This window comes from Crocodylus siamensis, chromosome 4, assembly GCF_052110815.1.
Source record: "Crocodylus siamensis isolate JL-2025a chromosome 4, ASM5211081v1, whole genome shotgun sequence".
In the NCBI taxonomy this organism is placed as follows: Eukaryota; Metazoa; Chordata; order Crocodylia; family Crocodylidae; genus Crocodylus; species Crocodylus siamensis.
In genome coordinates, this window is record NC_143398.1 from 120859178 (window position 1) to 120871352 (window position 12175).

A 12175-nucleotide genomic window follows, 5' to 3' on the forward strand; every position below is an offset into this window, starting at 1 on the left:
ATAAATCTGTATATAAAATCCCCACTTCAGTATAATGATAACTGTTATCATTTTTTTATTTTTTTAAGTTAAGAAACTTAGGATGGCATTAGGAATATCCTTTATGATAAATACTACCTGTGAAAGCTTAACAATAACCATTTTGGGTATACAGATGTGCACATGGATATTCTCGAATAATATAGGCATGTGAAAACAGTGGTGACAATTAAAAAGCCATATATATGCAAAGTATAGTGCAGGGCAGTTCAGTATGCTGCAGTATATACCGCATAAGCAATACAAGCACTAGTACAGTAATAATATAAGTACAATGGTAATGCAAGTATGAAATATACAACACTATAGCCCTACATCATACTTCGAAGTCATTAAAATGTATAAATTATTTTTCATATTATGTGAGCTGAAAAATTAAAAGATATTCTTTATTTTTAATATATTCAAAAATCAAATAAAAATGCTGGTATAGGCCTCCACTGGTATAAATCAACATAGGTCCAATGAATTCTGAATGGGATATGACTATGATGCATTATATTTCATATGATGATGTCCTGCCCTTCAAAGATGACTAATGCAGAAAACATGATTCAAAACTTTAAAAGTGGTTAACATTAAAAGTGTGAAAGCTTAAGTATTGATATACAGGTAGCAGTATTTCTTCTTCCTGCTAATTTGTAACAAGTTGTACTATCTCAATCTTTGTAAAACAATTAAACGTTATCCAATCTAAATTTGTAGCCATGCATTTCTTATCTGTTGTAATTAGTTAGTAACAAGTGAGTGGGAAACCAAACTGAATTCCTGGATGTTCTTGCACTACTCATTAGGAGATGGATTCCAGCCCAAGTACCTGGAAGTACAGAGCTTATGCAAATCTTATGATACCTTATCAGTCCTCAAAAGTGATTTTAAGTGATGCGGACACCTGTGACTGGCACTTTGTTCAGGGGTTTCTGTCATCCTTTGGTTTTGGCTAGCCTTGCACTGAGTGTTTAATGTGGTGTAGAAGCTCTTAACTCTCACAAATGGATGGTCTGCATTACGCATTGGCAACCTATAGCCCATGGATCCATTAGTTCCAGCTCAGAGCCAGTGTGAGGGCTTTACTCACTCTGTACTGCAGCTGGATGGGGGTGGGGGGTGAGCAGGGCTCAGGCAGCTAGAGATTGCTTGTACAATACCATGACCAAGAAGCAGGGAGTTTCACCCATGCTGTACTGTTGGTAGGCAGTGAGGATAAGCAGTAGTGCTGGTCCAGTCCTAAAGGCAGTGACCTGGCTCAAACCTGAGCTGGGTCATTTCAGCTTGCTGCCAGAATAACATTGCTGTCTTCTGCTCTATGTTATTCACTAATCATTGTCACCCTGAATCTTGCATTGCACTCTGAAAACTTATCCTCCCTAGACTCAATTACTGAACACAATAATGAGCTTACACTTTTTCATTTCTTAAACCAGGGGTGGCCAACCTCTGTGGCACAGGCACCCTGTGTGTGTGGGAGGGGACAGGCAGCACAGCAGCAGATGGGACAGAAATCTGAAAGTAGAAAGCAGGGCAGCACTTCAGGAAGGGAACACAGGACAGGGAGCAGAAAGCAGAGCAGCAGATCAAGCAGGGGAAGAGAATCAGTGGCAGGACTAATTTGTGGCACACCTGCCAAAAAGGTATGCTTTGCTGTCTTAAATGATACATGCAGTTATTCAATAGGGGTCTGAGAAGCTTCTGTCCTTGATCCAATTCAGCAGAGATTCAGCCTGATTTGGTGGCCGAATCTCTGAACCCAAATCAAATTGGAGAACCCAAATCAAATCTTGCTTTAATCTCTCCGAATCAAATCGGAACCCTCTGAATCAATACAGAGATTTGGAAAGATTCGGCAATTCAGACATAGACACTGCTTTAAATGTTTTTTCTACATACCTCTAGATAACAGGTGGTTCATGAATGCTGCAATGCTGGGGTGCATGGAGTGTCCCACAGAAGCGTGGGGGGCTCCCCACCATACTCAGCGGCAGACCCAGAAGTGGACCAGAAGTAGTTCCGGTCCACTTCCGGGTTTGCTGCTGAGCACACAGGAGACCTCCCTGTGTCCCCCAGCTTGCAATGGGCCATGGGGGGACCCCAGGTGCCCCCCCCTCTCAGACCCAGGAGTCACCAGTCACTGAGCTTGAGGAAATGGGAGGGCTCCCCTGCATGCTCTCCAGCAGAACCAGAAGTGGACTGGAAGTGCTTCTGGTCTACTTCTGTGTCTGCTGCCTAGCATGCTCAGGAGCTCCCCACACTTCTGTGGGATGCTCCATCCACACCAGCATTGCAGTGTTCATGAGCCACACCTGGTACCTCGAGGTATGTAGAAAAACATTTAAAGCTGTGTCTAGGGCAGAATCGCTGATTCTCTGAATCAGCGCCAAATCTTCAGATTCAGATTCAACTGAATTGAATCAACAAACCAAATCACTGTCCCTGATTTGGGCCGAATCCAAATTGAATAGGGCCCATTTTGCAGACCCCTATTAATCAAGTCACAACATAGATACGATGGGAAAGAAGACTATAGACAGAGATCCATAAAAGCCAGTTAGAATACCACCGGCATCACACTGGCCTCCTTTTCCCAGTCCTATCTGCTGCCAGTTTAGAAATGTTGTATCAGTAAACTTGTCATTCATTCACCTGGCTGTATGTTTATGCCAAACTTAACTATGTTTGTTCTCCTCCTCTTCTGTTACTGTTACTGGAAACGCAACAACTATAGGCCACTAAAGAACAGTATTTATGAAAACCCAACAAATTAAAACATTCTTGTGCAAATCCATTGAAGATACTTCTATGCTTTGCCTTTAAGTACACCTAACACTGTGAATGTTATTGAAGGTGGGAGGGAGAGAACCATAAATGTACTGAAGCATGGGTATGGATAACAGCAATATATTGCACTGAGCTGGACTCTGAGCTGCTATAATTCAATTTATTGGCAACAATGGAACAACATTCATTCTCTGATGATCTGGCCCATTATATTGACATAGATGGCATGCATTCACTTTTGATTTGAATTTTGGGTTGAATTTCTAGCAAGAAGGCTTATCTAGGACAAAACAGTTCTAAATTATGACTGATGATAAAATACTTTATGGGCATGTGTCTTTCTACATCTGACATGTTATAACTACTAATGAAACCCGTTTATTCCATTTTTGTACATCTCTACTCTCATGAATGGAAAAGGCCTGTGCATATCTATATGAAGGCCAAAATTTATCAAATTGGTGGCTTTGGGCACAGGTGGAACACATGTACTCTCTGAAAATAAAGCCCCTACGAAAGATCTCAGTTTAAACCTTGAGAATTATGCATTACCTTGGAAAATTTTATCCTGATGTTTTTGCAGAAGAAAAAACCCTGACAATATTGGAAAAAGAGTAGGCTTATTTAACTCTACATAAGAATCAAGTTTAAAGGGAAGGGGCTAAGGTAATAAATGTGCTGTAAATAGCAAACTGGATGCCAGAGCCAGCCTTAGGGAAAACAATGTCCTGGGTGAACTTGTATTTTGGTGCACCCCCCCCCCCCCAGCTACCCAAATCAGTGGAACTGCTGCAGACAGGGGTATAGGGCACAGTCCAGTGCGGAGGCAGAGCCACCCATACTGCTCAGCCCACACCAGTGCCTCCAGCTCCTGCTCAGGAGGAGCCTGGCCATACACTGCCCTGTGCCCCTGCCCGCCTGCCCGCCTCTGCGTGCAGCAGTGTCACTGACTTGTGGGGCTGCGGGGTGTGTGTGTGTGTGTGTGTGCATGTGGCACCCCCTCACCAGCGCCCTGGGCAGTTGGCCATACTGCCCACCCCTGAGGCTGACTTTGCTCGATGCTATATTTTAGGAAGAGAAAAGTTTTAATTTATATTAATCCCTGCAAAAATTTGCATTTCATTTTTTTCATAGCTTGTTGTGGCATGCACCCAAGCCACTTCAGTCCAAAATTTAGCTTCATAATTTTCATCCTAATACCTTTGCTCATGTCTAAACACATTTTCCTTCAACTTTTTCTCCTTCTTGCCCTACATCCAGACACTTAGAAAGCCTTGTTACATCACTGTGCCTCAACTAAGCAACAGCTTATTTCAAGATAAAAAGTTTTGCCCTCAAAACAGACTAGAGAGAATGGAGGAAAGAAAAGGAGAGGAATCCCAATCCATAACCTACTGGCCCCTGCAGAAACACCTGCAATTTCTGTGGATACATCTATGACTCAAGGATGGGACTCTTAAGTCACTTCAAGATTCATCAATGAGCTATGATAGAGACCATCCATAAATTGAGGGATTGCCAACAATGACTCCATCAGCTTGTAAAAAACCCACTTAGCATTAATTGCTATCATTCATGCATCTCACAGTTTTTAGCATATTTACAATTCACAGATGAACAACTGGAGCCTGGGTTTCCATAAGCATTTAACTGCTAAGTTCCTGAGCCAGAGAAACAAAGGGCACGTGCATACATGCACTTTAATGCACATGAGCCTATTTTAATGTGCACTAAAGTGTCACTAATAAAAACCATGCTATTTCGTTAATGTGCATTAAAATAGGCTAATGCACATTAAGCATCACTTTAAAACCATGCTCTTTATTTAATGAGCATTAAGACAGGTTAGCGCACATTTTGTTAGTATCTTGCAATGGAGGGCACCTATACACAAGTGTTGAGGTTGCTCCAACACTCTGCAATTCCAGTGTATCAGAGTAGACTTGATTAATTGAGTCTGCTGGAGCATAGCCAATGCTGCACTCCAGCAGCCTCCTGTGTCTTGTGTATCAGCATCCCCATGCTTAAAAATAGCAGTGGGAGCACTTGAACTAAAGCTCATCAAATGTCATTTTTAAGTGTGGGGATGCTGATGCAGGAGATGCTGCAGTGCTTTAATCAGAGTGGCTCTCGTAGCTGTTACCCCCCACATTAATGCACATGTAGACGTGCCTTAAAGGGTGTGAATGTGCAATTTACCAGAAGGCAAAAGGAATAGGGCTTTACTTCATATCATATGCTCCTCAGTGGGTGCATCTACATGTTCATTAATACACAGTAGTTACTGTGAATTTAGTTTAGTACTTGCTTAATAAAGTACTAACTTTATACATACTAACTAGATCTACTGTGCAGTAACACTGGCACGTGGTTTTTTTGTGACACTTAATGTACAATAGTCTAATAACACTGTGCAGTAGCATATTAGCATGGTTTTTGACCAGCACACTACTGCGCAGTGCTATTAGGCTACTGTGCAGTAAACATCTCGTATAGATGCACCCAGTAACTGTGTTGTACTTGCTCTTGGTCTGTGCTGGCAAGGGGAGGCTAACCCTGACATCATCCCACTTTTTCATTAAAGTCTAAGCTAATGCCAGTTGACTTCTACTTACCACAGGGTCTTGAGTCATAAACCACATGCATCTTGAACTGGTTCAGTATCAAACCCTTTTGAAAATATTGGCCTCACTGCTCTGTGGTATGACCTGTGATAATGATATTTGCCAATGTTACTAGATTTTTTCCAGCTGGGAGAAAGTTCATCCATCTTTCTAAATGTTCCAGCTTTTATATGTGGAAACCTTTTTATCTAGACTTATTTTTGTCCTCGTACTCAAATTACACATGTAGTGAGAAAGGAGAAATGAGTTGACTGTGGTGTTGAAGGATTTTTGTGCTCTTATTCTGGACTATGAGGTTTAATGCTTGGGTCATTTCTGAGCTTGTGTATCTTTTAATAGATTCACTATCTGACTGGGGCTCTGAAATGGCTTTTCTTCAGGTTTCTGACTGCAATTAGGGTCCTTCTTTACTTTCTAACTGAAATGACACGTGCCAGCAAGTGTTTTCTTTCTGTAAAAATTTTCTATTTTTATGGTTTATAAATATACGTACATTTTAAAATACTTGGAGGGAGAAAAATGGTTGCATACTAGCCAATTGCCTGTCATGAATGCTGGAGTGTTTAATGGAGTGTTTACATGCCCCTCCCCCACCCGCAGACCCTTCTGGGCTGGTCATGCAAACAATCCCTCCACCACTGTTGCCGCCTCCTCCAGCATGGCGGCCCCCACTCCTCTGCCCATCTCCGCCTCCTTCTGCAGAGCAGCAGGGCTTCCCTCCACCTGAGGAAGCACCAGCAGCAGCCTCAGTGATGGCTCCTTCCCCCCAGCCTGCTCACACCCACCTCCACCTCCTCCCATGAAGCAGCGGGACTTCCCTCTGCCTGAGATGGTGATGGTGGCAGCTCCCTTCCCTCTGCCCACCTGCCCACCTCTGACTCCTGCCACAGAGCAGTGGGTCATCCCTCTGCCTGAGCTGGTAGAGGGAAGTGGCAGTGGCTCCCTCCCCACCTGCCCAGCTGCCTCTGCTTCCTCCCATGGAGCAGCAGGGCTTCTCTCTGCCTGAGGCAATGGCAGCTCCCTCCCCCCACCTGCCCACCCACCTCAGCCTCCTCCTGTGGAGCAACGGGGCAACCCTCTACTTGAGGCATTGGTGGCCTCAGCTCCTTCCCCCTCTGCCCACTTCCACCTCCTTCTGTGGAGCATTGGGGCTTCCCTCTGCCTGAGGCGGTGATGGCAGCTCCTTCCTCCCCCGCACCTCCCCATCTCCACCTCTGCCGCCTCCTGCAGAGCAGCAGGGCTTCCCTCCACCTGAGGTGGCAGCAGTGGTGGCTCCCCCCTGCTCGCCGCCCACCTCTACCTCCTCCCATGGAGGAGCAGGGCTTCCCTCTCCCTGAAGTGGTGGTGGTAGCAGCTCCTCCCTCCCCCCCACCACCTGTCCTCCACCTCTGCCTCTTCCCACTGAGCAGTAGGGCTCCTGCCTCCCTGCCTGAGGTGGTGGGAGCCCCCACAGCCAGTTGTCACCAGCCCTCTCAGTGGCACATGTGCAATTGCCCAAAAGCATTACAGACAGCCAGACACATAGACAGACAGACTTTATTATATTAGAATAGTTTATTTGTTACTTGCCAGCTCTAACACATACCATGTAGAAAAGAAAACAAGGAAAGTACAATATGAAATGTTTGGCCCCTACTATGGATTAAATCTCATGCACATGACAAGTTTTTAATTAATAATAAACTATTCTGTTTGAGAAGGGGGAAGTGTGGCCCTCTCCTTCATGTCTGCAAAGTGCTCCATCCATGCTGGAACTAGTGTGTGAATCTGCTGGCATGAAAAGTCAAAAGATAAACACTATTTTACAAATGAGTAATTAAAAAATGATCATGTCAAGTGAAGTGTCATATTTCAATTTCAAATGTATTTTTTAGTCTTTTTTTTCAAATTTACTAAAATTTGAAATGAAAAGTTATTATAAGCCCAAAAATCAACTTTTTTTTCTGAAGTGACAAGACAGGACAGAGTATTTCAAATTTAGAGAAAAAAGAAAGAAAATGTATTTGAAGAGTTATTGAAAATGAACCTTTCCAATATGAAGATTTAGCTTTGACAATAATGATGGAAATAACCAAAAAAAGTTCTAATTGAGGAAAAATTCAACCAGCTCCTTTTGATTCTTCTTGTTTTTACATGCATTATAATTTTTCACAGTTCTTATTTGAAACAGGTAATCAAGTATAAAAACAGAAATCATGAAAATGGAAATTGGATCAGATAATGTTGATGACTCAATCCAGGAAGCAGAACCTACCCAACCTCTGGATGATGGAGCAATCAGCCAACCAGCAGTCAAAAAGAAAACTTCCTGTTGCACTGGTTTAAAGGTTATTATTTATTGATTGATTGATTGGGTTTATATGCCTCAGTATCCAAAGGCGGCTCTGGGCAGCTTATAGTGAATCCACAAGGTATGAAAAAAAAAGACTCCTCGAATAATATTTCACAACCTTAAAATTCCACGCCACTCTATCCACTTCCACTTCCCTGTGTCTCACCCAGGAGAGCAAAATGACTATTGCTGTTATTTGTTAAACATTTATAGTATGTGTTGTGTTCTTCAAAATACAAAAGGAATATAGAGAGAGAGATTTTGGGGGTCTATAAAAATGCAGTTTATAATTGTAAAATAAATAAGTTAATTCAATTCTCTCAAATATCTAAAATAGTTTATCTTACGCATATTGGGTAGAGATTAACATTTATCTGAATCAATTTTTCTCTCTATACACCTACTGTAATAGATTCTTAGATTCCAGTAAAACTCATGGGACCAAGTTCACAGTTTCAGAGATGATGATTTCTATTAACTTATTTCAAAGTGTGAATGCTATAGCAGTTAAAATTAAAATAAACAATAGACAGAACTCAAGTAATCTCAGTATGCACTTAAACTATGGTATGACAACACCTAATTTCTGATTGCCTATCCAAAGGGGGAAATTGAAAATGATGCAGTAAAGTATGAATGAGAGACAGATATGCCAAGCCACAGTTCAGATTCATACATCAGGCCAGATGTACAACTAACAAAATACTGCAGAAAATGAAGAAAAATGTTCTCCTAGAATTGTTGGCATTAATATACCCAGTCAATATGAACCATCTATCTGTTCTCATTAACTTTTCCCATTCAATTTCTAAACCAAACCAAACTTGAATAAAAATAGCAGACAACTCCTTTTACGCATTTTCTCCTAGGATTTTCTTATTTCTCAAATGTTGCAGTCAGTTATATCAAAAAGGTCAAAACCCAGTTCCTTTTATTTGCTCACCTAATGATCAGTTATAAAAAATATTTTAACTTTTACCCTGTGGACAACAAGTTTGTTTGTTTTGGGATTACATAGAAAACTGTTGTGTTGAAATATCTGGGTAATATTTAAGCACCCCTGGATTGCTGCGTCTTCTGAAAAAGCTTTGCTTGCAAGAATTGCAATGTGCAAGCATATGCTGCTGAAGCAGAGTATAAGTATATACAGGCATTTGGAGAGGTTAAGGGGAGGTTAGAGTATGCTAAAAATGGCTACCCAATCTTGTGGCTAACTTAGCTTGTCCAGGTGCAGACCTTACACTTGAACTGCACAGAAGTTCAGGATAGTTAGATTGGTCTAAAAATGGCTGACCTGATCTAAGTTAACCCTACCTCTGAGACAGTCTAACTTAGATTGGGTCCAGCGATGCTGCTGTAACTGAACTTCTGTACAGATTTCCAGTGCACCTGGGAAAGCCCAGCCACAAACCCCAGGCCTGGGACTCAGCCTTCCCTACCTCCTCCTCAGCACCTGGCTATTTTGGCCCCCTGGCCTCTCACCCCACTTGCAAACAGACATGTCCCACCATAGACCAGCCAGCTGCCCCCCAGCTCACCAAACCCACCCATCCTACAAGTCACTCCTGGTGCTGGTTTTACTGGTGTTGGCTGGTGCTGGGAGCCAAGGAAGTAAGTCAGGCTGGGGGGAAGAAGGGGCCAGGATGGGGAGTGTTGGTTCACTGGGTGGGGGGGTTAGAGGACAGAAAATAGCCCCTGGTCCCAGGGGGTCAGGACCTCCCTATTCCCTAAAGCCCTCTGAATATGCCACTAGCCCCCTGATCTTGCCAAACCCTCCCAGAGCCCAGCAACCCCCCATGGACCCTGCTTTCCCCCTTGATCCCTCCTTCAGACCCTACTTGGCCCCCAATTCTTCCCACTACAGACTGGTCCAGCTCCTCTGCAGACCCCATTAATATTACTGATCCCATGGTCCCCACTCCAGACCTTGCTTGTCCCCCTAAACCCCACCCTGTGGAACCCAATTGCCCCCTGATCTCCACTGCAGACCCTGTTTGCCTCCCTCAATCCCCCCAAGCCCATCCCCTGCTAGCCTCCCCATCTCAACTTACCTTAGATCAAGTGAACATTTTGAACTTGATCTAATCTCCCCAAATATGGGTACATACTCTATATGTGTGGAGGGAAGGGGGGCAGGTGTGTATAGATAGATGTGTGTGTGTGTGTGTGTGTGTGTGTATCTATATCTATGTGTGTGTGTGTGTGTGTATATACACACACACACACACACATATACATACACACACTTATATATGTATGTGTATGTGTATGCACCTACAATAAAGACCTCAATCCTGAAAAGAGCTCCTCTCAAACTTTCAGAAATGGTTTTTACCTACTCCTGGACCATTGGTGCAGAGAGACATAAGGCCAGCCCTGGATTACAGTATTGAAATGCTATTTTTTAAGACTATATAAAGTCAAATTCTAAAGTGCCTTTACAAAGACGGGCATGTATAGTAAATATAATCCAGATACTTTAAAGTATATCCAGACTGATAAGCAGCAGAAGGTTTGCCAACACAGGAGTGCTATAAAACCTACATTTCATTCTCATGTTTTGGTACCAAACACCTTATAAATTGAAGAGGGACAAAAAGACTTGATGGGTAAGAAGTAACCCTAATAAAACACAATTGTGATTCTGTAGACTGTGGGCTAGTTTCAATAAGTCTCCTCTGACCAGGACTTTTATATGTATTCCAGCAGCACTTAGAGGACTTATGGTGTCTTCTCCCCACAGCTAGGCCTCAGCACTCGTTGTAGCCTAACAATTGATTATGGTATGGAATTCAGTATGGTAGGTAGCCCCCAATAGTTTTGGTAGCTTTTTAAAAATTCTCTAGTGTTGGGGGCTACTATCATGGGAAGTCTTTGTTCAACAAAACAAAGCAAGGCAAGCTTTCTGAATAGTAAGCAAATAATGGCAGCCTTAAGCACAAACAGGAAAGTGGCTCTGTAATTCAGAGGCTGACCTTATATACCTTTCTGGCATTGAGACTCGAATATGGGAAAAGCACTTCTGAAAGCTAAGAAGAGCTCTTTGCTGGATTAATGTCTTTACTATATGTGCAATAATTGGTGTTTAATTAATAAAAGTAAATAAATTAAGATTTAATTTATACAAATAGCTGTACATGGATTCAGACTTACTTGATTTGTGTATTACTAATTTCTCCTCCTCTACCTCCCACTTTCTATCTTATTTTTTCCTCAGGTGTTTTTGGCTGCTTTGTCATTCACCTACTTAAGTAAAACCTTATCTGGAACCATTATGAAAAGTTCCATCACACAGATAGAAAGAAGATTTGACATTCCCTCCTCTATCGCTGGCTTAATTGATGGAAGTTTTGAGATGGGTAATTGGCTTTCCGTAACATACAGTAAATTATTCAGAGCAAACACAGTGCAAAGCATATAGTAATGATTTTTTTTTCTTTTTTAGGTAATTTGTTGGTGATTGCATTCGTAAGTTACTATGGAGCCAAAATTCACAGACCAAAAGCAATTGCTCTTGGATGTTTCATTATGTCTGCTGGAAGTATTTTAACAGCAATGCCTCATTTCTTCATGGGATAGTAAGTCTTAACTATGACTAATTAAGCTACCATAATGTTGTAACTCTATACTACTTCTTCTTCCATTTTGTTGAACTAAAGCATTTGTCTTTTTGCTGGGCTCTCTGAGACACCATATGCATTATTTCGAATGACTGCTGGTAGTTATTGCAAACGCTGGTAAAATGGAAAATTAGGGGCCAGTCATTTAACATACCAAACAGGGTCTGCACATGGCCATAAGAAATGGAATCTAAGAAATTTCAGTGCCTTGAAGAAGGAGGTAATTATCAAATACGGCCACTTGTCAGCCCACCTCTATCCAGGCAGAGTCACCACTCACATAAAGAATCCTTTATCTCTTTGATAAGGGTGTAAAAAAAAAAAGGTATAAAAAACAGAAAGAAAAACCAAGAAAACAGATGTCCATGCCTCTTGTCACATGACAAATTTGTGGACACAACGTAAGTGGTATGATCTGTGCTGCTATTTTCAGCCAATATCCATTTGCTTTAAAGTGGGAGACCATAGGCAGCCCAGAGCTGCCCACATTCTGCCTGCCTGGTGTGGGGCTGAATTCTCAGGGCTTCAGGGGCCTGATCTTGCAGTCTCAGGAATTCCCAGGCGCTCCCAAGGCATGCAGGATCAGGCTTCAGTAGCCTCAGGACCACCTGCTGGGGTTCCTCTGTTTGGGACTGCCCAGGTGTGCATTGACATTCCATGGCTGATTGACTGACCGGCACTAGGGCCAATTTTCCCCATGTTCAGAGATATGCCCTGGAAATTCTCTGGGGTCTGTTTTTGCAAGCAGGGAACATATTGCCCACTGTCCTGCAGGATCAATGGGT

General features: G+C 42.5%; 1 protein-coding gene across 4 annotated transcripts in view; it reads left to right on the forward strand.

Annotated features, from left to right (window-relative positions):
* The window catches only part of LOC149866414 (solute carrier organic anion transporter family member 1B3-like), a 37381-nt gene that overhangs the window by 113 nt on the left and 25093 nt on the right, over positions 1-12175 (forward strand). For 2 of the 4 annotated variants that reach the window (XM_090043574.1, XM_090043578.1), the window contains exons 2-4: positions 7609-7765; positions 10988-11129; positions 11216-11348. In XM_090043574.1, the coding sequence (XP_089899700.1) occupies positions 7634-7765; positions 10988-11129; positions 11216-11348 (407 nt within the window). In that variant the 5' untranslated portion in view covers positions 7609-7633. Of the gene's footprint in view, positions 1-1463; positions 1671-7592; positions 7766-10987; positions 11130-11215; positions 11349-12175 lie in introns of all 4 variants that reach the window. The other 2 variants (XM_090043577.1, XM_090043575.1) reach the window with 2 other exon arrangements.